The following is a 26,642-nucleotide window of genomic DNA, read 5'->3' as shown; positions in this document are numbered from 1 at the left end:
AGATTGACAATGGTGTAATAACCGAAACCTGTCTTTCTAAGTATCAATAAATCTGTGGTTTTTGACAATTCTTAGTTCTTCATTCAATATTATTAAATCACTAAAACGACTAGCAGTCTGATTGTTTTCAATAATGAAGTAATCACTCACTGTGACAACGAGATCTTTCGGCAGGTCCGCCATCTTCCTGGTTGTCACAAGGTTGTGACAAGGCTTCACAAGGTTGTGACAAGGCTGTCACAAGGCTGTGACAAGGTTGTCACAGGGCTGTGACAACCAGGAAGGCCATGGACCTGCCGATGATCTCGTTGTCACAGTGAGTGATCAATTAATTTATTGTAAAAATCTGACTAATAAATGATTGTATGGTATGAGATTGTGGTTTTTCTCCATAATTGAAAGAATAAGACTTTGATAATGTCAATACCACTTGTATTTATTCGAAAATAATTCATAGGCCTATTAGAGAACGAGGTTTCATGGTAATACCTACAACATCTTCAGCTGAACTGGATCTTCATCCACAGCTGAAGATGTGGTAGGTATTTCATAGAGAAAAACAATAGCGTACGTAGATATCCCATGGTATAGGGCGTTTATGTCGCAACTTTTACTGTTATCTCCAAGCTGATAGTCCACGTAGCTCTTTCCTGTGAGCTTTATGACGCTGGCAGTCTCTCTTATTGTGTCGTTCATACAACTTACCCGGTCAAAACAGTAAAAATCGAAATAATCGACAGAATCGGCTTGAGATAACAGTAAAAGTTGCGACATAAACGCCCTATACCATGAAATATCTACTTACGCTATTGTTTCTCTATGGTAATACCTACCACATCTTCAGCTGAATATGATACTGGTTCATATGTTCATCTTTTGATACTGATGAAGCTGAAACTGGTTCTGGTATGAATTAATTTTCGAATAATACAAGTGGTATTGACATTATCAACGTCTTATTCTTTAAAAAATCCGACTGCCCATCCTTCTTTTTAATAGCATAAGTGATTTATTAGTTTTTTTATTTATGCCCCATCGGAGGTTGAACAAAAATGACACTTGTAGAAGATCTAATCAGACTGTAAACGTTCACTAGAACGTTTTGAGATCACAGGACAAAACCTGTTCAACAAACTGCCTTCCATTTACATAATGTTTCACAAAAGATTTAAACAAAAGATATATAGTAGCTAGTATTAAATTCGTTTTATAAATTGACTGAATTAGATGAGTGCCTAGTAAGTATATGTTAGTAAATAATTATACCTGTCTATAAGTGTTGGTTAGTCTGATTATCTTGTTATCTAAATTCAACTTCTCTTCATCACTCAACTGTGATACTATAGTAGAAAATGCAGTTATGTTGTTGTTACTCTATTTGTTAATATCAACCATCATTTCATGAGCATGGTATATACTACTGTAGAAGTGTGTGACTTGAACTTATTGTTATGTTATAGGCCTATATATGACGTTGTCTTATGCTGTAAAGGCTTTCGACAATAAAATTTTATTTATGTATTTTGTAAACTAAACTAAACAAACTAAACCTGCGTTTATAATCTTGATTTTCTTTGTGTTGTTGGCAGGCCTGCGTTCGATAGTGGCCACCCTGTACCTGAATCAGCACGAGGTGCGGCGTAGTGTGGTAGACGTTGTACGAGGTGCTGAACGTTTGTCAGCCGGAGTGGAGGGACGACGCCCGGTGGCTTTGGATGCAGTTGATCCATCCCGACATCAGGACGCCTACAGGCTGGCTGATGGTTGTGGCCCAGGAAGGGAGAACAGTCTTGCCGCATTGCTCCCGCACCAGGTAAATTGATTAATTCATAAAATAGGTAATTGAGGACTGTGAACACAATTGAAAGTGAACACAGACGTAACCTATTCGAACTATGTGTAACCTTATCTAAATTTGGGAGAGGGATAGCACAGGGTTACCTTATTTTTCTCTCTCTATCGTTTTAATCATGAACTTATTGTATGAAACATCATCAAATCTATGTAGCGTTTTAAAGATATGAATATATACCATTGTTTTTAGAATCCATTCAAAGTTTGTAAGATTTGTATCAAATTATTGTGTTGTGTATCAGTGAGATTATAGACTGTATAATATTGTGGTGATTCTGTATGATGTGTGGTGATACTGTATCATCTTTGGTGATACCATAGATAAAAGACAGTATAAGAAGATATCTCATGGTTTGTAGAATCCTTTCAAAGTTTGTAAGTTTTGTATTGAATTATGGTGCTGTGTATCAAGTTGAAATGATACTGTATTATATTTTATAGTGATACCATAGAAAAGCACAGTATAAGAAGATATCTCATGATTTGTAGAATCCATTCAAAGTTTGAAAGTTTTGTATCAAATTATGTGTTATGTATCAAGTTGATATGATACTGTATCATATTGTGGTGACACTGTATCATTTATGGTGATACCATAAGAAAAGACATAAGAAGATATCCCATGGTATGAGTCGTTCATGTTCCAAATTTCAAGTCGATTTTTTTATTAACTCAAACTATTACTGTTGACTGTTGTCTATTATTACTGTTTTGTTGGGGTGAGAATGTAAGAACGGCACAGTATGATAGACTATCAGCGTCACTTAGCTCCAAAAAAGGGAATCTAAGAATATCGGCTGGAAATTGGAACATGAACGCCCTATACCATGAAATCTTGTTTTGGGCAATAGCCTATTTTTCTTTTCCGATCTTTGTATTGTTTGTATTGCTAACCTAATAATAAATAATAATAGCATCTTATGCTATCTTTTCACTATGATATCAGTCTATCATGATTGATAAGATATGTATCAAAACAAGAAGACTAGTGTACAATGCAGGTATGTTAATCATAATCAATCTCTGCTAAAAGTAAATAGAGAGGCTTGATACACAGTACACATATCAATACATAGCTCCGAAAAAAGAAAATCTAGGAATAATCCAGGAGTTGACAGTGAAAATTGGATCATAAACGCCAAGAGATATTTCTTATGCTATATTTTAACAGAAATAGCTGAAACTACATTCCCAAATTGTCAATTTACAGGAAAAAATGATGAATTGCTTTGAACTTTTATTATTATGTACGACATTTTCTGGTTTATATTCTATTTATTAGAATTTCTTAATGGATATATTTTGGTTTTGGTTTTGTTCAATTACATAGCCTTACTTCTGTAGTGGTAAGTTAATTCTCAAGAAGTGTTTGTAAAGTTTATTTGTTTGTTATGGTGGAAATAAAATTCATTTGTTTTATTTCTCATTTGCAGAGTGAACCTGCAGGAAGTTCATCTATCGCTGTTGCTGTATTCGTTCCTAGAGGCTGGAATTCTGGACGCCATAGTGGAAGTAATTGTCTCAGATGACTCCTTCCTATCTGTCAGGGCCACCATTCTGCTTGGTAAGCAATTTGACGATGAATTACTTGACTGAATGAATAATGAATAAATATTTTTGTATTGCATTAAAAGCTATACAATTACAGATATGGCAAACGTCAATTATAAAAACAAATTGAATACACGGAAAGATGAAGATTTATGGAACAGAGCCACCGCATCTCTTCGTTAGAAATTGAAGATGACAATTTCTTGAAAATAGTAAATATATCTCACCTATAAATTTGGAAGAAAAATAGCACAAGGGCTACCTTATTATTTTATCTATCAATGTTATATTATATAACATTAGTTTTATTTGTATCGTAAATGAATGAATATCTCACCTATTACAATATAATAATAAAAATATAGAGTGGCCTGGCTGGATCAGGTCTATAGTGAGGTCCACGCTATAATGGCAGTGTTTGATTAGCAATGGTATTGCCATCCTTGTCTATCATTCAACAAAGCAGATAGTGCTATCTCTTTCTCGCTTTGCTCTGTCGCCAGATCGTCTTTTAACAATTAGAATCAATAATAATTGACAAAATACTTCATCCTAATTATGGAAGAATAATTTAAAAATATAATTTATTGCTTTATAAAATATAATTGATTATTTTAACTGGAATGAACAGTTAATGTTACATCAATAAACCTGTATCAGCTACCGTCTATAGGAGTCATTGACAAGCCAGAGGATCGGCAACGTTGTTCTGATATCTTTCTACGCTGCCATTATAACGTGGACCTCACTATATTGTAAGGTGTACTGCACACCAGTTAGTCAAGACAAGACATGATCAGACACGTTAGTCACAATAATTCACATTGTTACTTATGACGCAACTCACACTGATTAGTCATTGCAATTAGACATGTCTCCGTAAGCAACTATGTGAAGTATTGTGACTAAACGTGTCTGATCATGTCTTGTCTTGTCTTGACTAACTGGTGTGGGCCCAGCCTTAGTGTTTTTTCAGGTCGCACAAGATCAATTCAGATCAAAAATGAAATTTAATCATTTCCTTGTTGTGTTTTGTTAAATCTAGGTGAACTCCTACACCTGACCCATCTGCTACTGCCGCCCGAATGCTGTCACGTGACACCAGTGATGCCAACATTGGTGTCGTATGCGGTACGCGGTCGACGCAGTGCTACCAGCTTGACGCAAACTAATTTCGGCGCCAACCGCCATCAGGCCGGCAGCAACAGTAGTGCTCACTACGAACGCTTCAGGCGTCAGATGCAGCAGGACGAGCAGAGGAGGATGAGGAGAAGGAGGGAAGCGGTAGGAGGAGGTGGTGGGGGTGGAGGAGAGGGGAAACGTGAGAGGAGGAGAACGGTTAGCGGGCAGAGTTGTCGGTGAGTAGTTGAGGATAAATTTCGAGAAGATTTAGACCTCATTTCCACTGTTCTTCTAGGGTAACCGTCCACTGGAACCGTATTCAACCGATCCGTTCGGCCGTTGGATCGGACGAATCTGCCGGCCGTTTATTTGGCCGTATATGGTCGTCCATTGGAACTGTTTACGTCAGTCTAGTTCAGAAGTTGGCGGGTTGCCAATTATTGAATTAACTACTAACATAGCCATAAAAAATTCATAAACGATGATTATATTGAGATTTTGAAAATTGAACAAATAAATATCCACTAAATTAGTCATTCATTACAATAATCTTACCTTCAGATCCTATTTGTTCAGCAATCTTTGTCTAGAGATTCCTTTGAACATCACGACGATGATATCTTTTGTCTCACATATCCCACAGTGGAACATGCTCTTGAATCAAGCTTATCAAGTTTTCATTGTCCATAGTTACAACTTTATAAAACAGATCAACTTCAAAAAACAAAAACAAACAAAGACTGAAACAATTTTGAGGTTAGGATGATTTTGTCTCAGCTCGACTTCGGCCGGATAGAGCCGGAAAATCCCATTCCATTCGGATCGAAAACTCGATCGGCCGGAGACGGCCGTGCATGGACGTATGAACCTGTTACAATGGACGAGCATTTATAGATCTATAGATTTCTTTGGTGGGGGATCGTTCGATAGTTTTCGGCCGATGCTAGTTCGGACGAAATCGGTTCCAGTGGCCGGCCGAACGTACTGGTTCTGTGATGGAAAGAAACCACCTGGTCTTCCCCGTTCAGTACGTACTCCGGAAATGTGGATCGAGTAAGAATATTGACGGAAAAGACGTTGCTCTGTGACTACAGATTCATTATTTAAAAAAAAAAACTGCACGATAGCGAACACACGATGACTATTTTAGATTTAACCATGATACAAAAGAATAAATACAAAGATACCTATTCGATATAAAGCTTATGCTCCATGCTCATTCCCATGAACATATGCTCTGTTTTTATTCATTTTGTTGAAATTTGTGTGGTTCTTTGTGTTTTGCATATAATTATCTAATAATTCTCTATACTTACTATTCACGTTGAAGTCTTTGAAAATTATTGAAACGCATTGTTGCCAGTTTCCTATTTCTACCGCGTTCTATAGTAGATAGCTGTGATTCTAGTCATCCCGATATAATATTAATATTGTTGATTTTTGTTGATAATGATCAATAACACAGTCTATGTTTCATTCGACAAGGAAATTATTCTTATATTACTTTATAGCCTACAAACGATTCGGCAACAGTGCGGAACTGGAAAGGGATAGAGCTATCTGCTTTGTCTAATTTCAGACAAGGATAGAAATCAATGTTAAACAGGCTCTGGCTTCATTTATCTCAATATAGTTCTGCAAAAAAAGTAAATTCGTGTGGCTTTTGTTGGTGGGGAATCCCTTGCGGGAAGGTCCCACCGCCTGAATATATAATTTAAGCCGTCAATGGGCCTTACGACTGTCATACTTCAGCCGGGACCGACAGTTAACGTGCCCATCGATAACACGGGAGTGATCTGCTTAAAAAACTTTTGGTATTGAGAGGGTTTGAACCCGGGATCTCTATGCTGCTACGCAAGCACTCTATCCACTAGACCACGGATCACTACGTAGTTCTGCATTTTAGTAGGTTCAGTATTACATTGATATTTCAGTGAGTTGACCAATTTTTTATTATTTTGTTAATAACTACGATTTGATTTATTTCAGTTGTAATTGATTTCAGATCTCGCACAGTGTCGGACAGTTCGGGAGACAGAAGTAGATTGGACAGAGACAGTGTATCGGCCTCCAATGAGCCATACAGCGCTGGTCAATCTAAACGTGAGTTAATTCAATTTCATATTCGTGTCTCAAGTATTTAGTGTACTATCATAGCCACCTCAAATACAAGGCCCCGGCCTACGATATTGCAACGTCGCAGTGTAGGCCTAGAATCTAATACATGATTGGTGAAAAAGATCAGCTGGTATTTTTTTCACCAATCATGTATTAGATTCTATGCCTACACTGCGACGTTGCAATATCGTAGGCCGGGGCCTTGTATTAGAGGTGGCTATGGTACTATACTCTCTCATAATTCATTGAATAGATAAAAATAAAATATCAGTTTTGTGGCATATATGCATTTGACATAATTCATGGAAAGAGAAATTAATGTGTAAGATGGTTTATAATAAAGAAGACTCCTTCCTAACACCAATAAATTGGAAAATTTTATATAACCTACTTTCTTATTTTGCTATGATATTTGCTCTAAAAAATTATATCTACTGTTCAATATAATTAGAAAATTTTAAATAACCTACTTTTTTATTTTGCAATGATATTTGCTCTAAAAAATTGTATCTACTGTCCAATAAATTGAAAAATTTCAAATAACCTACTTTATTATTTTGCAATGATATTGCTCTAAAAAATTGTATCTACTGTTCACTAGAAATGTCTGAACCTGTCTGCCTACGAGGACAATGGTATCGCTATCCTTGTCTATCTATCATTCAACAAAGCGGATAGCGCTATCTCTTTCTCACTTTGCTCTGTTGCCAGATCGTCTTTCAATAATGTAGAATTAATAATTAATTAACAAATATTTTATGAAAATTCATTATGAAATTATTGAAAAATATAATTTTATACTAATGAAATATAATTGATTATTTTAAACGAGAATGAACAGTTAATATTACACCTCAATAAACCTGTACCAGCTACCGTTTATAGAAGGCATTGACAAGACAGAGGATCAGCAACGTGAATCTCGTAGGGATATTACTGAGATATTGCAATTATTCAAATGCCAATGAATTAATCTTATTATTATTAAACGAAAATCCAAATTAAATGCTGTAATTCACCCCGAAGACTTCTGCTACTCCTAATTAGGAGGTACTGGGTTCGATTCCCGGGCTGACAAATAATTTTTGAATAGTAGCGCTCATCGAATTTCCATCTAGCTGTTTACCTTGTTGTCAATATTTGCAGTAGCAGAAGTCTTCGGGGTGAATTACAGCATTTAATTTGGAATTTCGTTTAATAATAATAATAATTATTATTATTATAATTAATCTCGTATCTTTCTCCACTGCCATTATAACGTGGAACTCACTATAGCTGTCACGAGAATGCGAAATGGAAATGTTCACAACTCAAATGTAAATAACATTCCCAATTTTATGTTCCATGACAGCTAGTGGACGCTACTATTGTCCCCGTGTGCAGAAGGCTTGAGAAATAAAAAAAATTAATCAATTTTGGAAAATATTCAGCCCTATTTCAGAATTTTTTCGGAAATTGAACAAATGGGATCAATTTTGAAAAAGGTTTAATCCTTTTTCGGACCTTATTTTTCAGACGGTCATTCTTCTAAAATCGAGAATGAAATATACATGGTCGCCTCTTGTTCTCCATCAATTTTAAATGAATAAATAAATTAAATGCACATAAATTATATACATAATTTTTTTATGTGTATGTACTAATGAATGATGAAGATGTATATAAATATTGTTTCAAAGAACTGTTTTTCAATAATATTGTTCTTATTCCTCATTTACAGGACCTCGAAAGCAACTAGCCTACTGCGGGATATACAGAATGTTCTCAAAGACAACTCAGAACTGAATAGCAGTGCGACATCGCTGGATGACAACAATCACGGACAACAACAACCACAGGACGCCGACAAAGTGGTACCAGAAATCGTTGGAGATGGTACCAAAGTGGTACCAGAAATTGTAGGCGATTCTGCCAAAGTGTTAACAGAAATTGTGGAAGACCGGGACGTCGACAAAGTAACACTGGAAAACCTCAACAGACAATTCCGGGACTGCATCAAAGTGGGCACCGACAGAGTGACACTGGAAAACCTTGACCGGCAATTTCACGGTGAAAAAGCGGGACAAAATCGGTTTTTTGGTGCCAGAAACTGGGAACCAGGTCAACAGCCGTTGCCCGAGTTTTTCGAGAAGGGAGCACCGGCTTCCGATGAAGATTTAACGGCCCGTTACCCGGTTGACGAGCCGTTCTCGATACGCGTACAACAGCGCGCTTTAACGGCCGTTGCAACTTTGGCGCGGTTACATCGGATGCTCCGTAAACGACCGGCGCCTTCCTCGATTTTCCTCGATCATCTGATAACGTCGATCGATAAAAAACAGAGTCCCACAAGTAGTGAGTTAGCTAGAGCTAAGGGGAAGACACTGAGCAAAAGTAAGCTGTCCCAACTTCTCAACAAGGAATCGGAGGAGGCTATTAAGGATTCGGGTGTGTTAATTGTGAAGGATCCTTTCTCCTGGAACTGGGACGTCATTAGATCTATCCTGAAAGGAAAACCCGATTTTTCAAACGAAACAACTCACCGACAATTCTTGAGAAAATTGTTACAGTTTTTCCTACCTAGTAGCCGACAGCTGATGAGGATTGATGTAGGAAGTGATAGGAGAATCGCCACATATACACCATGACTGCCTTAGATTTCTTGGATTGTCTGGTTGTTTCCAGTGTTAAAGACACTGAATGTGAGAAGATTTTGTTGGAGTTGTTTGGTAATATATCTACAGAAATCTGTCAGGTCAAATCAGCCCCCCACAGTTGTCTACTGAGTCCACAAAACGTTAGTGGGACATTATGTTCGGACTACTTTTTGTATGTAGGACATTTGAGTAGATGTGAAACTGGTCGTAGTGTTCTAGAGAAGACCGGAGTTTTTAACCTGTTGTTAGAACTGATAACCTGTATAAACCTGGATTGTTACGTGAAGTTGATTGTGTCAACCTTGGATTACACCGAACCGGGCTTCGCGAGGAAAATAATGGACACTGTGTTGAAATCGGACGTTGTCGGTTTTAGAAGTATGCGACAAAAATGTTGCACGTCATGTTGAGGACTCCGATGCAGGCCTGTCAATCAATGATTGATTGGGTGATTGTGGGATTGATTGAGAAAGTGAGTGACACTGATCGAGCTATCAGTAATGTTGCCTTGGAAGCTTTAGATGAGGCCTGCGATTGTGTAGAGTATCTGAGATCTGTGGTGAAGATGTACCCCGTCCATTTAGAAACCTTGAGTGATTCAGGGTTGTTAGTGGGGGTGAGGCTGTTGTCAACCCCTGAGGGGTTCGTGAGGGGTTTGGGGGATGGTTTCGTGAGGAGACAGCTGGAGTATTGGGGTGAGGAGATGAATTTGAGTAGTGTGCGTGGTGGTGGAGGGGGCTGTGTGATTCGCTGACTCTGCATGAACGGAATGAGGACGGCACGTATTGTGGAGGGTGTCCGGAGTTAAGAGGAGTCGGGGGATGTTTTTGTGCCGGCGCATCTGTATGGACAGTTGGTGCAACATGAGGCCGGTTCAAGAGTGATTGAGGATGAACACGTGAAGAGGATGGTAGAGGTGAGAATTGTTGAATTTGTATTAGAATTATTGAATTTTCAATCTATGTTGATTGATTTTCTCCATATCCAGTCTTTACATACCAATTTTGTAAGTTACATAAGCCTGGTTTTCACTAGTAGAGTTAGTGGTCGAGTAATAACTGGCATACTAACTCTACTCTACTTCCTTGGTCGAGTAACTGCTTTCACTACAATTGAGAATAGTAGGTAAAGTGTGTTGTCTTGTGAACAGAACTAACCTTAAAATGTCAAATAAAATCATTTATTTGCCATAAAAAATACATTCAAAAATAAAAGAAAATACATAATTTTATAATCAAAAGTATAAATTATAAAGTCAATACTTTTAATAATTTAACACTTGAACACTATTCACACATAATAAATTAATACATTTCATAAACACCATACTTCTCAAACTTGACTTAATTAATACTATGCCTTAAACTACGGCAAGACTCTCTTCTAGCTCGAGACTGTTTTCATTAGCATAGTAGTGGTAGAGTAGAGTGAGAAGCGGTGGGGGGAAGGCAAGTGGTAGAGTACTATCCCACGGTGCTATCCACTCTACTCTACTAAAAACTAGTACTCTACCATCAACGTTTCCATTGGGAGTTCACAAGATAGTAGTACTTGCCAGGGAACTCTACCACTAACTCTACTAATGAAAACCAGGCTTTATGTTATATTGATGTTTTTGCTCAGAATGTGATAATATGTTGACATTATTTAAGTCCATGTTAACTTTGTGCTGTTGTGGTGGATATCCATATTGGATCAAAACGACTAAATACTGTCAAAACCACGGATCAAATAAACAATTTGAGCTACTATAGTGAGGTCCACGTTTAATGGCAGTACTTGATTGACGTTGTTGTTACTATCTTGTCTATCATTCGACTAAGCAGATAGCGCTATCTTCTCTAGCTCTACATTGTTGTCTGATCGGTTTTCAACAATGTAGAAATATAATTGATCAACAAAATATCAATCTCAATTATGGAAATGTATTATTTTATCATTTAAAGTACATTTTATGAGGAATAAAATGTAATTGATCATTTTAAACAAGAATGAAAGGTTAATATAACATCAGATATACCGGTATCAGCTATCCTCTACAGAAGGCAGTGGCAAGGCAGATAATCGGCAACGCTGTTCTCATATCTTTCTCCACTGTCATTACAACGTGACACTCACTATAGTTCGATTGTTACACAATTATCAATCTCTAGTTGACTTGAGAATCTAAGGCTAAACTCACACTTGCGCGACTCAGGTCGAGAAGAGACTGGACTCTAGTGGAGAGCATGGTTTTGAAAAGGTGGACGTCGCGGAGACTAGAATCGACTGGTCTGAGTGTCACCATTTAGAAACACATGCTCTCAACTAGAGTCCAGTCTCTTCTCGACCTGAGTCGCGTAATTGTGAGTGAGCCTAACTGTTAGTAATGACTGTTGTGTAATTTTGTGTCTAAACGATAGTCCACCAATCCAACACGTGTACCGAGCGAGCGGTGCTTGAGCTGAAGGCAGCGTTGTGGGCATTGGGTGCTGTAGCCTCGTGGCCTGTGGGTGTGAGATGGGTGTGCGCCCAAGGCATTACGCAAGCCATCCTGCGATTGGTCACTGCAGCTGTGGAGGGGTCTACTCTGTCAGGGCCACTGCTTGTATGCACTCAGTATGATGGCCACTAGGTTAGTATAGTAATAGAGAAAAGATAGCATAAGAAGATTATCATATCTTGATTATACAGAGTGGTGCAGAGGAAACGCATGTTTTTCGAACAGCTAGTACTCGGCGACGGAAGGGGTATTGACCTTGAACAAATGTTGGCAGACGGCCCATACTATGCCAAATCAATCAATAAAGCAATCAAATTTCATTATTTGAGTATTTGCATATAAAAGACAAGCTTCGCAACATTGAATCGTCACAATCAATAATAAACAATAATAGTGCAAGGAGGAGACGTCAAAGAAAACACACTGCCTCTAGGCGCACCCCGTGGGAGGAATCGATTAATTTCAGTTGATTTAAAGAAAATTTTATTTTGTAATAATTCTATGATATGTAATTTTTTCTTCCCTCAAGACATCCACACATTCATCCACTGTGTATGGTGCTCTTTTTAAAAGAACTTCCCTATCCTTCGGTCATCTATGAAAAATTGGAAAAATCTTTAAAATTATGGGGGGTCCATTCATAAATTTTATTGCGCAATAGTGTGGGCCTCTCTCCAGAAGGGTCAGTCTATGTGCCGGGAACCGAGGATTGAGTCACCACCCTCGTATTGTAGGGATGATCAAGTAAAACGGATGAGAATGCCCTCCAATTTTCACTAACGTACGTGATGATCTCCAGAAAGTACATGGCTGACCAAGTTATATACTCTCTCTCACAAAATAAGGCCTATAGGATGTTCGGCACTAAGGTTAAGGATTATTTTCAGAGCTCTTTTCTGCCTCCTGAAAATCACCCCAAGGTGTGTGTCATAGCCAGCCCAGAATATCAAACTGTAACGAATGACAGACATGAGATAGCCATGAGCAAGCAGGGAATTACACCCTACTGCTCCCCTCACACACCTCAGCGAGAACAGAATAGCAGATATCCTATGCAAGAGACGCTGCACCTGATCACCCCATTTCAAGTCATCCTGCATCTCGACCCCGAGAAACCTCGTCACTTTTGACTGATTGTAGCCTGATAGGTCTACGGTAGGTATATTATTGTTTAGAGTGCGACGGGATGCTGTAAATTGAAGAATTTTTGTTTTGTTGGTATTTAGTTCAAGGTGATTCTCATTGAGCAAGTGATTCAAGTATGAAATTGCCGTTTGAGTCTTGATTTGAATCAAGACTACATGATTGACTAGTCTTCAAATCAAGACTAATTGAATCAAGGGCCCTTTTTGAGCCCTCGACTTCAATTGTTGTGTCATCAGCGAATTAATGACCTTGAATCTAGTTTTTTGGAGATCATATAACATATTTTAGTTTTTTGGATAACCTATTTGGATAAGTCTGTTGTTCCTACACAATCATATTATTTTATATGATTTGTAATATTGTATCCATGAATAAATAAATATAATCATTCACTTAGTCGCTATGGAGCGTGTTCGCTATCGTGCAGTTTTTTTTAGAAACATGAATCTATAGTCACAGTGCAACGTCTTTTCCGTCAATATTCTGACTCGATCCACATTTTCCGGAGTACGTACTGAACGGGGAAGACCAGGTGGTTTCTTTCCATCACAAGGTGCGTACAGATATACGTGCCGCGAACACCAGCAATACACTTTTCATCAGCTGATTATATCTGTATTTGTACAGAAACGGTAAGATACAGATATAAAAAGCTTGGCATCAGCTGATTAAAAGTGAATTGCTCATGTTCGCGGTGTGTAAATCTGTACGCACCTACAGAACCAGTACGGTCGGCCGTCCACTGGAACCGATTTCGTCCGAACTAGCATCGGCCGAAAACTACCGAACTCGTCCGAACGATCTCTCAACAAAGAAAACTATAGATGCTCATCCATTGTAACAGGTTCTTACGTCCGTGCACGGCTGTCTCCGGCCGATCCGAATCGAATGGGATTTTCCGGCTCTATCCGGCCGAAGTCGAGCTGAGACAACATCATCCTAACCTAAAACTATTTCACAGTCTTGTTTGTTTTGGTTTTTTGAAGTTGTTCTGTTTTATAAAGTTGTAACTATGGACAATGAAAAGTTGATAAGTTTGGTTCAAGAGCATGTTCCATTGTGGGATATGCGAGACAAAAGATATCATCGTCGTGATGTTCAAAGGAATCTGTAGACAAAGATTACTGAACAAATAGGACCTGAAGGTGAGATTGTAATGAATAATAAATTTAGTGGATATTTGTTTATTCAATTTTCAAAATCTCAATATGAACATTGTTTATGAAAAACTTACGTGGCTATGATAGTAGTTAATTCAATATTTAATAGTTTAGCCAACTACTGAACTTGACTGAAGTAAATGGTTCCAATGGACGACCGTGTTCGTCCGAATTAACGGCCGGCAGATTCGTCTGATCCAACGGATCGGTTGAATACGGTTCCAGTGGACGGTTACTCTACTTCTAAACGCTGCACCCCATCGGAGTACAGTATTTTGATCAGGCACTGCACCTCGACGTCCAACTCGAAAATATTGACGGAAAAGACGTTGCTCTGTGACTACAGATTAATTGAATCTAAAAAAACTGCTCGGCAGCGAACATTCCAACCCTCTATAGCGACTAAAATGGCATAGTATGGGCCGTCTGCCAACATTTGTTCCAGGACAATAACCCTCCCGTCGCCGAGTACTAGCTGTTCGAAAAACATGCGTTTCCTCTGCCCAGGCAGGTCAATACCCCTCCCGTCACCGTGTACTAGAGGTTCAAAAAACATGCGTTCCTCTGCCCAGGCAGGTCAATACCCCTCCCGTCACGTGTACAGGTTCAAAAAACATTCGTTTCTCTGCCCAGGCAGGTCAATACCCCTCCCGTCACCGTGTACTAGAGGTTCAAAAAACATGCGTTTCCTCTGCACGGAATTTGGTTTGGTAGTTTTGTATCAAATTATGGTGCTGTGTATCAAGTTGAGATGATAATGTTCATATTGTGTTGATACTGTATCAGTACTGTACATTGGGATTCAGAATTCATTCAAAGTTTGGTAGTTTTGTATCAAATTATGGTGCTGTGTGTATCAAGTTGAGGTGATTCTGTACCATATTGTGTTGATACTGTTTCATGTGTGGTCATAGCAAAGAGAAAAGGTTGCATAAGAAGATATCCCATGGTTTGTTTCATTCAAAGTTTGGTAGTTTTGTATCAAATTATGGTGCTGTGTATCAAGTTGAGATGATTCTGTACCATATTGTGTTGATACTGTATCATGTGTGGTGATAGCATAGATAGAGAAAAGGTTGCCTAAGAAGATATCCTATGGTTTGTAGAATTCATTCAGAGTTTGAAAGTTTTGTATCAGATTATGGTGCTGTGTATCGAGTTGAGATGATTCTGTACCATATTGTATTGATACTGTATCATGTGTAGTGATAGCATAGAGAAAAGGTTGCATAAGAAGATATCCCATGGTTTGTAGAACTCATTCGAAGATGGGAGTTTTTCATCAAATTTTCGTGTTGTGTATCAAGTTGAGATGATTCTGTATCATTTTGTAGAACATGAAGATTATATTTTATATTGATTGACTAGATGTCATTATATTATTTGACGTTGCTATGACATTGTACTATGTTTTTAAATTAAATACTAGATGTTGTGTTTGACTTTTTTGTGACATTTTTTATGTTTCTGGTAGCAAATAGTTTATTTATTCATGATAAGTATACCAATATTTTTGCAGCGAGGACGGCGCATGCGCATTGAGGGAAGAAGGAGGTTGGCATACTACCAGACATAATCGACACGAGAGATGGCCTGTCCTGGTCAAGTTGGATCTGCTGGAAGATGTGGTCGTCAATGATGATGAAGAACAGGTCAGTCTATCAACTCTTCTTCTCCTCTTTACTCGTTTAGTGTAAGAGAGGCCGACTGCGCCCCTACTTCGCCCTCCTAGCTCAAAAATAAAGGCAGTCATTCTATTCTATTCTACTCATCTTTCTACTACTTCTTCTTCTTCTCCCGATCATCCCCTTTTCCAATTATGTCAAAATTATTACAGAGATGTTTCTTCTCTATTTCAATCCTAAGTGCCGGTTGCACAAAAGCCGGTTAAATTTTAACCGTGATTAATTCCACGAGAACCAATCAGAGAAGCCGTCTTTTCAAAAACGCCATCCCTGATTGGTTCTTGTGGAATTAATCACGATTAAAATTTAACCGGCTTTTGTGCAACCGGGCCTAAGTCTTCTCCATCTCCTTTTCTTTCATCTACAATCAATTCTTGTTTCTTTCATGTCGTCTCCATCTTCGTTTCTCTTTGTCAGATGTTTCATTTGTTTTCTCGTCTACAGTTCTGTTCATCTCATTAGTAATATTATTGTACGGCATTATATCATGAAATTATACGTTTTATACTCAATTCCAAACTGTATTCATATCTTCAGGTTATTGGGAAATTCATATGACGAAACCAATTCAAAATAATCAGACTAGATTCACCTGGTCTAGGCTTGTTTTTGTGAAATCGAGCCTAAATTATTTATATTGCTATTTATTATGAATCAGTGTATCAGCTAAAATATTTTTATATATAAATAAAGCTGCGTACAGACTTGAGCGCCCCCGTCACGCACATTTCACTTTTCATAAGCTGGTTATATTTGTATTTGTACAGAACAGTAAGGCCCGCCGCAAAGTAGACCCACACTAATCCACGAAAAGCAACCCACGCCGTGGGATGTTTTGTTAACCATTGCTATAGAATTATTCATAACTAGCCGTCAGCCTCGCTTCGCTCGCCGTATCCGTCTAGCCAGGGGCTCCGCCCCTGGACCCCCGACTGGATCGTCCAAAATGAGATCAGCAGGCTCGCTTCGCTCGCCTGAATTTTCCATTTGAGCATTTTTATCATATTTTTGGACAATCCAGTCGGGGGTCCAGACTAAACGTCTGGCTAAACGGATATGGCGAGCGAAGCGAGCCTGACGGCTAGTAATATAATATTCCCAGGATTGAAGTAGCAGTGCATAGTCAATTTTTCCGCGATAAATGCATTTAAATCTTCAACTTGGTGCAAACCTAACAAAGTCAACTCAACTTAATGCCAACCTGACAAAATATTAATTTAGTTGCCAGTTAACAACTGTTTCGAAGAGGTACTCTATCTAGATTATAGTTCTATAGTAACATATGATATGGAAATTTCAATTATAATTAAGAGATTGGGAGAAGAAGAATATACATGCTAAAAGACGAACTTCAAACCCTTAAAAACAACCCTTAGAGTTAAATATTGCCAAAAGATTTCTTAGTGCGCCTCTAAAGGGCCAACTGAACATACCTAACAAATTTGAACGTTTTTGGTCCGGTAGATTTTTAGTTATGCGAGTGAGTGAGTGAGTGAGTCAGTCAGTCAGTCAGTCAGTGAGTGAGTGCCATTTCGCATTTATATATATAGATAAAGATCAATCAGCTGACAGTGGGTTATTCAGTGCATGTATTACACAGATGTCTGGAGAAGCCTAGCAATGGTTTACAAAACATCTCACGGGGTGGGTTGATTTTCGTGGATTAGCGTGGGTCTACTTTGCGGCGGGCCTTGCTGTTTCTGTACAAATACAAATATAACCAGCTGATGAAAAGTGAAATGCGCGTGATGGTGGTGCTCAAGTCTGTACTCAGCTTAATGAAGGAAACTTATCTGATTGATCTTGTTCCAAATATTCTAATAATAATTTGTCTCTTTCTCTTCCCTACAGGACACAAGTCAAGACAGCTCGAGCCTTGACCAATCAGCTGATCCCAACACTGGCACTCTAGGCAGGGGTCACTTCTACCTGCCGCTGGACAGCGACGATCAGCTGATGGCTGGATCAGCTGATCCCAGCTGACTGCAGCTGATGGCCAGCTGATGCGACAGCGTAGGGCGGCCACCTTGCCAGCTAGAGGCACTAGTGATAGACTGATGCCTGGGTATCAGCATATACGTAGTTATAGTGAGAGCAAGGCTGATGAGGAGTGTCCCAGTGCTGATTCCAGGTGAGTGAAGTTAGGTCCACGTTATAATGGCAGTAGCTGATTGGCAATGGTGTTGCTATCCTTGTCTATCATTCAACTATGCAGATAGCGCTATCTTTTGTAGGTGTAACAATTGTATTAACTATAATTATGAGTATGCAGCTGTAACAGTCTACGACCTTCGATTCCACATGAAATTTGCAACAACAAATATCTATAGTGTGGTCCACGTTATAATGACAGTGTTGATTGGCAATGGTACTGCTATCCTTGCCTATCATTCAACAAAGCGGATAGCCCTATCTCTTTCTTGCTTTGCTCTGTCGCCAGATCGTCTGTCAACAATGTAGAATTGATAAGTAACAAAGTATTTCAACTTAATTATGAGAATGTACTATGAAATGATTGAAAATATAATTGATTATTTTAAAAGAATATGAACCGTTAATATTACATCAATAAACCTGTATCAGCTACCGTCTATAGAAGGCATTAACAAAACAGAGGCTCGGCAACTTTGTTCTCCTATCTTTCTCCACTGCCATCATAACGTGGACCTCACTATAGTAACATTTTATTGTAGCCTATTGATCTTAGTTTTCGAGATATAACAATTTTTTGATTTCTTTTTTTTTTAAACGTAAATATCTAGAAAACAATCAGTCAAAATCGAATTACAATAATATGGTTGGAAAGAGAAAAAAATACAATAAGGTTCATTCAATTTGTTTCATTTTTTATGTTTCTAAACTTTCTATGAGCGCTCAAAGTTGCAAATAGTTATTTGTGCAACTAGTGCGCAAAGTGTCAGTTTGCTGCACCGAAAGAAACGTTTACGCCCGAGCCGTAGGCAAGGGCGGAATGGTTTCTTGAGTGCAGCAGAGGAACTTTGCGCACGTATTTCACATTAAGTTTTTCCTACAGTTACCATTGAATATGAAAAGTGGGTAATTATGGGTAAAATTGCCTGAAATGCATCAAATGTTTCTCTGTGTAATTTTATTATTGATAAAAACCTTAATCCTAAAATCCTAAAGTCCTCGTTGTCGTTGGTTATAATATATAATGAATAATAATTAGCGCGTTGTGCTTGGTTGCACCTCTGCTCACTATAGCAGCCACAGCAGTCACTGTTACCAACTTCATTTTGATTTGCTGCACTGTTGCTCCATATAACCTACTAAGTATTTTGCGTTGCCATGTTGCAAATCTGGAGTGCAGAAAAATTTTTCCCGCACTAGAGCGGAAAAGTGATTCTTTGCGTTCTGTAATCAGTGCAGCAATGGCCACTTTTCAACGTAAATGTAGGAAAAAATTATATTCGTTGAGTTCAAAGCCTAATCTCAAACAGTTTTATTGCATCCATTTGGAGTTTGAAAATTGTATTAGCCAGAGATTGATTTTACAGTCCTTTGGAAATATACCAGAAGTTTATTCAAACTATTTTATTACTTATCTTCTTAAAATGTATGAAGAAGATGTATGTTTTTTATTATATTGTGTATTTTCAGGGCAAACTTGACTATAGAAGGTCTGCGGAAGAACCGACCCAGTAGCTGTGATATAAGCTCTGGTAGCTCCACTGATTCCGTACAGCAATATGGCAAATACAATGTGGCGTGAGTATTTATTATAGTATTTTTTTTTTTAATTATGAATAATATTAACGTCATTACAAAGGTTACAATGATATTTTTGTATCTATTTGATTTTGTTGAACTTCTAGATAGTATAAATCAATAACAGTTTTTGTTGGATATATATTGATTTATAATTATTATAATATATATTGATGTTCAAAAATTCAAATTCAAATTCAAACTCACAATATTCACATTCATAATCAATAAGAAAAACAAAACACTCAGCTCAGTAAGATAAAAAATAATTAATGGAAGATTAATAAAATAAATACTGGTATGTTTTATTAGATATACGGTAAATTTGTGAATCGGAATAAAAAATACTACCTGCTGGAAGTATACAATACTCCACGTTTGCAAGCAGGAATGAATATCACTTCAACTAATTTCAAATGCATGAATAAAGGAGGAAGAAAAAGAAAAGAGAAAGAAAAGACTAGCAACCATTCACTCTCACATTCACACACCTTGCACACTTTCCAAAAACAGCTCATCTTACTAAGCTTATTGCCAGCCACCAAAATTACATTTTAACTACGAAATAACATTGAATAAGGATTCTAAATGGTCAGGCATAAGACCTCTGAGCCATCTAAGAATTCTTTTTTGAAAACAAGTTGATTTTGAAGCCTCTTGATTTCAATTGGGATGTTATTAAAAAACTTGGGGCCAAGAAATACAAACGATTTCTGGAAACAAGTGGTATACGATTTGGGAAGTCTCAGTAAATCAGCTGTCACTCTCCTAGTTTGATAGCTGGGAACATCCCTGAGCAACGTATGACCACCGTTTCCAGACATTACAAAGAACATATACAGGACCTTAAACACATACATATATCTAAGAGGCAAACATCCAAGGCACTGAAATAGAGGAAACATCAATAGAGGATGTTGTGGAACACATAATTTAAAAAACATTATTTAATTTGTCACCTCCACACTTATTAATCATTATAAAATTTATAAAAATGGAGTTAACAAATAAAATAGTATTCACTTTTTGTAGTTGAGAAGTTGATATTGTGGTAATTATTCATATTGAATGAAAAAAGACTAAGAAATTGTCAAAAAACACAGATTCATTGATACTTAGAAAGACCGGTTTCGGTTATTACACCATTGTCAATCTCTGATAAACTAAAACTAAATACAAGAGCAGCAGATTTAATTCTGCTTAAATTCTGTTTATCAGAGATTGACAATGGTGTAATAACCGAAATCGATCTTTCTAAGTATCAATAAATCTGTTGTTTTTTGACAAATTCTTAGTCTTTTTCATTCAATAAAATAGTATTTTTAAAAATAAATTATATTATCTTCTATTAAGATATTGCATCTATTCAAATGCTAATGAATTAATAATTATTATTAAACAATAATTCAAATTAAATGCTGCAAATCACTCCGAAGACTTCTGCTACTGCAAATATTCCGGGCTGACAAATAATTTTTGAATAGTAGCGCTCATCGAATTTCCATCTAGCTGTTTAGCCTGTTGTCAATATTTGCAGTAGAAGAGGTCTTCGGGGTGATTTACAGCATTTAATTTGGATTTTAGTTTAATAGTAATTATTATAAATTAATATTCAACTATCAAGAATTGGTTCCAATAATATTATCATGATTATATTTCCTCATCAAAGTAATCTCAATTCTAAACTCATAGATGTTATGAAAGTTTACAAATATTATAGATAGCTTTTGTTAGAGATATATAGGTTACATTTTGTTAGGTTACCTTATTTTTCCTCTCCCTATCATTTTGACAATGTACATATTGTATAAATGAATGAATGAATGATAATTTTATTTTCTCATCAGAGTATACTGGATGTTGCTATTGCAGGGATCGTATACAAACGCTGAGCCCTATACCAAGCTCTGGCTCGCTGACTACTATCAAATACCCAGCGGTCACCAATCCAAGATCGCGCCGTACCAGCGTTACTAACAGTGTTTCGTCTCACAAGAGTAAGTTGATTTGTCAAATTTTGTCTTCCAAATATTCCAATAATTTTTCGTATTTAATCTACAGAGGGATCCAAAAAACAAACTCTGAGTAGGAACAGAACGGTAGATATGTAGATTTCAACTTGCAAGCGTTTATCTATATTTCATGACAGCTTTTGGAATTCTTTTTCTTGTACCTGGTGTTTCGATAAGAATGACCCAATTTTAAACAGTTATTTTTTTTAAGTGGTTCTCACAAACTAATTTTACATCAAATTTACTCACAGAAGTATCAAGTTTATGATGATGTATTATAGGAGTGTTCTATGTGCCCTCCTTTTGAGGCTCGGACGACATCTAGACGGCAGCCAAATTCATCCCACACTGTTGGCAGATGTCTGTCTTCTCGGACTGTAGCTACTGCATCAGTTACCCTGGTTCTTAGCTCCTCAATATCAAGTGCTAAGGGAGGAACATTAAACACGATCTTTTACTTATCCATAGGAAAAAATCATACGGTGTTATGTGAGGGGACCGTGGAGGCCAGGAATGCATAGCCAAGTCTTGCGGTCCTGTGCGCCCTATCCAACGTTGAGGCAAGTTGGTGTTGAGGAAATGGCGTACATCCTTGTGCCATCAAAAGGAGGGCACATAGAACACTTATAAAATCATCATTGACCGAGCAAAGTGAGGTCTAAGATTAAAGTCGACGGTTTGGCATTTCTCTTAATGTTTAAATGTGCGCATTTACGGCGAAACGCGGTAATAGATTTTCATGAAATTTGACAGGTATGTTCCTTTTTAATTGCGCGTCGACTTATATACAAGGTTTTGGAAATTTTTCATTTCAAGGATAATATAAAAGGAAAAGAAGCCTCCTTCATAAGCCAATATTAGAGTAAGAATCTGACTATAGAATTATTTTATCACATGTTTAAACATTCATGCCATTTTCTAGTCATTCATTAATTTAATTCTCACTAATAAATAGCACAAACTAATGTAGCTCTCTATGATCTAGGCGCCCGTCTAAGCCAACAGGACGCACAGGGCTACGCCACTCTACGCTTCTTGCATCGTGGTCGTCGACCGCTACTGAATACACCAATCAGCTGACGACCTCCTTCATCAGCTGACGACCACTTTCAATCAGCTGACTCCTCTGTCGCCCATCGAACAGCTGGCTAGTGCCGATCTGCACCGTCAGATATCGCCACTGGTGCGGCCCCGGAATATGGTGCATCAGGTAAATAAAGAGAAACAAAGTTGAAAATATAGAGTAGATTTGATGATATCATAGAGAAATTTCAGCATAAGAAGAAACCCATGGTGTAGGTCGTTTATGTTCCAAATCAAGCCGATGTTTTTGTTTATTCAAGCCGATTACTGTCGACTACTATCCATTATGGCCCAACTCACTTACGCGACTCAAGTCGAGAAGAGACAGCGACTCTAGTCTCTCCTCGACGCAGCATGTGTTTTTAAATGGTGACACTCACACCAGTCGATTCTAGCATAGAGAAACAATAGCGTAGTTAGATATCCCATGGTATAGGGCGTTTATGTCGTAACTTTTATTGTTATCTGAAGCCGATTATTGTCGATTTTATTGTTTTGGCCGGGTGAGAGTGTATGAACGGCACATATGAGAGACTACCAGCGTCACACAGCTGGCTTGAGATAACAGTAAAAGTTACGACATAAACGCCCTATACCATGGATATCTACTTATGCTATTTTTTCTCTATGATTCCAGTCTCCCGCGACCTCACGACTGTGAGACTGAGCGAGCGTCGACACGACATGCTGGTCGAGCCTCGACTTGAGTTGCGTAGTACCGTGTATTTTTGATGAAGTGAGGATAGAATTTGAACTTTGAAGTTACATCGTCATGGTTTAAAGCACAGATTGGAAACATTTATATTTATTGTTCTTCTAATTTGTTCATCTTAAAGATAAGACAATAATAAGAATTAGATAAGACATAATATTCATAATAATTTTATTAAAATTTGAGGTTAGAAATGGAGTAGCATGGAACTGAAGTAGTGATAATGAACAAGAAAGTCGTTAGGTCGAGAGACTGGAGTCGTACGATTTGAATCGAGGTAGTGTGAGTTGAACCTTTTTTTTTTGTAGTATCATCCTATTTTTATTTCATTTACAAGGCATGTTTTTATCATTCAAATTGAAGTTGAAATTAATTAAAATTAATAATATTGAATATCATTTTCAGATATTATATTGTTGGGAGTGTAATAACGGCACAGTATGAGAGACTACCAGCGTCACATAGCTTCACCAAAAACAAATACTAGGACTATCGGCTTCAGTTAACAGGACATTTGAAACATAAACGCCCTATACCATGGCATATCTTCTTATGGTATCTTTCCTAATGGAACATACGCAAATAAAGAAATTGAATCTAATCTAATCCTATATGTTGAAACTTTTAGGCCCATGAACAGAGAATTCATTTGAATCTATTTAAAACTATTAGGTCCGGTTGCACAAGAGTCTGTTTAATTTTAATCATGATTAAATTCTACGAGAACCAATCAAAAAATAAGTTTTGAGAAGGACTAAGGGCTGAGTTGACAGTGAAATTCAGTACATAAACGCCTTATACCATGGGATATCTTCTTATGCTATTTTTCCTATGGTTATGCTGATACATGGGTTTATTTTATGTGTATTTACAAACAATTCTATTAGAATATACAACTTTAAATTTTTTAGATTTAGTAAATATTGTATACAGATGGAAATAAATTAGAAGTTGCAGTTGTTCAAATCCCATTTGTTCCCGGGCTGACAAATAATTTTTGAATAGTAGCGCTCATTGAATTTCCATCTAGCTGTTTACCCTGTTGTCATATTTGTAGTAGCAGAAGTCTTCGGGGTGAATTACAGCATTTAATTGGGATTTTCGTTTGAAATAATTATCTGTTTACAGTTTACTGAGAATTTTTAAATTTTTGTGCTGTTTTTGATCTAGGTAGAAGCTTCTGAATTCGAAGGCGGGGTGGGTGCTGAAGCCGTATTGTGTGACGTCACAGCTGAAGAAGATTGCATAATATGATGCCTTATCAGAGCAGCCGCAGTTGTATTGCTAGGGGATCGATGCTTCAGGTAAGCAAAATAAATACAATGTTTTATGAATGAAAAAGACTAAGAAATTTTCAAAAACTACAGATTTATTGATACTTGGAAAGACCGTTTCGGTTATTACACCATTGTCAATCTCTGAAAAGAGTTTAGCCAATATACTTTACTGGTAATAAAGTTATGACAGTTTATCAGAGATTGACAATGGTGAATAACCGAAACCGGTCTTTCTATATCAATAAATTTGTGGTTTTTGACAATTTCTTTGTCTTTTTCATTCAATAGGAATAATTACCACAATATATAACAACAGCTGTGCCTAGTGGAAAGTTGTGTGTATATTTTTGGCTCAATTTTTTTTGAAATAACTAATTTATTCAAAGTGCGGTGATATTAAGTGCAATATTGACTATAATTTGGTATTTTAATCATTCTAAATTCAAATTTCCAGCTCATATATAATTTGACAGAACTTTGAACTTTAACTTTCCTCAGTAAAAACTAACCTATTTTTTCGGACATTTTATTATTATTTATCAAAATTTCGGGAACAGAATAGTTTTGGGCTATGCCTGTCGTTCTATCCCGATCATATGCATATGATTTGTAATATATCAACAAATAAATAAATAAATATCAATTCTCAACTTCACAAAAAAGACAATATTTTATCATTCAGTTTTTAGTTTAGAAGATTATAAAAGAATATGCTTGAAGTATCCACCAATATTGAAATTATACACGCTCAACTCTTCTCAATATTATTCATGTTCCATGACAAGACATTCTGTAATAAGACGCTTAATCCACATACGACTCACACTGCTGTGTTTATACGATTGAGTAGGGCTACCAACTTGTGCAACAAAGCAAAATATCCCTCTATAAAGGTGCGTACAGATATATGCGCCGCGAACATGAGCATTCACTATTAATCAGCTGATGCAAGATTTTTATATCTGTATCTTACTGTTTCTGTAAAAATACAGATATAGTCGGCTGATTAAAAGTGGATTTCCATGTTCGCGGCGCGTATATCTGTACGCACCTTTAGAATTAAATTATCACGCATAATAGGGGGTAAGAAGACTGAAAAATCACTAGTACAAGATATATTTATACTATAGTAAAGGAAAGAATTGACTTATACACGTAGGGGATGGATGGAAATTCATGAATGACGCATCATCAGTCTCAAATACTCAACTGATTAACTTGAAATTTTGCAATAATAATAATGTTTTGTGGAACAGAGAAAGGCATTGAATTATAGATAGAAAGTGTGGAATAAAATTGAAATTTTGCAATAATAATAATGTTTTGTGGAACAGAGAAAGGCATAGAATTATAAGAGGGAAAGTGTGGTATAAAGTGTGAGAAAAAGAGAGGCGAAAGAGAAGGAACGTATACAAAGAGACAAGGGTCTCCTGGTATGGAAGCACCCTCGCTGTTCAACCATCCGGAGTAGAGGGTTTGTATTGATTGGGGGTTTAGCAGCTTCATTGCTTATTGGTGGGGTGGAATGATTTATTTGTTGATAAATATCTCATATAACTTCAGTAGTGTCTTACCGATGATGGATATAGGCCTATTTTAATTCTTCAAGATTCCAGTAGGTCAAGTTTTCAGTTTGTCAAGTTAAAATTAGACCCTTGCGGAGCACGTGTTACCTGCTAGTAATAAAATAAATTAGCATTAATTCGCTTAATTCATGATGATTTGTTTTTTTGTTTGCATTTTAAGATGATTGCATTTGAAGGGTACTGTTAATAAACGTCCTCTAGAGACTACGCATCTAGAAATCAAAGAATTTTAAAAGATCTATCAAGCCATTCTTCTACAAAAATGCCTCTATTCATTTGATGAATTCTTAGTATAGCCTTAATACAATATTTGTTGAGTAGCACGCCTTCAATACTACCTGTATGCATCACCCCATGATGAGAGGATATCGCATCACCAACGTGCTTGAGAGCTCGAAACGTCAAGTTTTCGATATAATTAGGGAACATGCGGCACGCCATGATGGGAATGTTAAGTGGTTTATAGTCTTAAACGTTTTGCTGTATAAA

The 26,642-nt window shown here is 37.2% G+C and overlaps 2 protein-coding genes across 2 annotated transcripts; both read left to right on the top strand.

Moving 5' to 3' along the window:
* Positions 1–1,710: 1,710 nt before the first annotated feature.
* LOC120354022 lies at positions 1,711–8,576 on the top strand. The gene is made up of 5 exons (XM_039439843.1): positions 1,711–1,813; positions 3,288–3,418; positions 4,451–4,763; positions 6,533–6,630; positions 8,366–8,576. Exons 1-5 carry the CDS (start codon positions 1,716–1,718, stop codon positions 8,428–8,430), a joined length of 705 nt encoding a protein of 234 aa, XP_039295777.1. The 5' UTR covers positions 1,711–1,715; the 3' UTR covers positions 8,431–8,576.
* A 9,157-nt stretch (positions 8,577–17,733) lies between these two features.
* LOC120354099 lies at positions 17,734–22,575 on the top strand. The gene is made up of 4 exons (XM_039440351.1): positions 17,734–17,885; positions 19,376–19,483; positions 21,356–21,480; positions 22,481–22,575. Exons 1-4 carry the CDS (start codon positions 17,758–17,760, stop codon positions 22,573–22,575), a joined length of 456 nt encoding a protein of 151 aa, XP_039296285.1. The 5' UTR covers positions 17,734–17,757.
* Positions 22,576–26,642: the final 4,067 nt, after the last annotated feature.

This window comes from Nilaparvata lugens, chromosome 13 (assembly GCF_014356525.2).
Source record: "Nilaparvata lugens isolate BPH chromosome 13, ASM1435652v1, whole genome shotgun sequence".
Classification (NCBI taxonomy): Eukaryota; Metazoa; Arthropoda; class Insecta; order Hemiptera; family Delphacidae; genus Nilaparvata; species Nilaparvata lugens.
This window is presented reverse-complemented; position numbering and strand designations above follow the sequence as displayed.

Coding starts and splice junctions, on each gene's coding strand:
- LOC120354099 (XM_039440351.1), top strand. CDS start 17,758: ATGCGACAGCGTAGGGCGGCCACCTTGCCAGCTAGAGGCACTAGTGAT. Junction 17,886..19,375: donor TGTCCCAGTGCTGATTCCAG/GTGAGTGAAGTT, acceptor GTGTATTTTCAG/GGCAAACTTGACTATAGAAG. Junction 21,481..22,480: donor CAGTGTTTCGTCTCACAAGA/GTAAGTTGATTT, acceptor TCTATGATCTAG/GCGCCCGTCTAAGCCAACAG.
- LOC120354022 (XM_039439843.1), top strand. CDS start 1,716: ATGCAGTTGATCCATCCCGACATCAGGACGCCTACAGGCTGGCTGATG. Junction 1,814..3,287: donor CCGCATTGCTCCCGCACCAG/GTAAATTGATTA, acceptor TCTCATTTGCAG/AGTGAACCTGCAGGAAGTTC. Junction 6,631..8,365: donor CAGCGCTGGTCAATCTAAAC/GTGAGTTAATTC, acceptor CCTCATTTACAG/GACCTCGAAAGCAACTAGCC.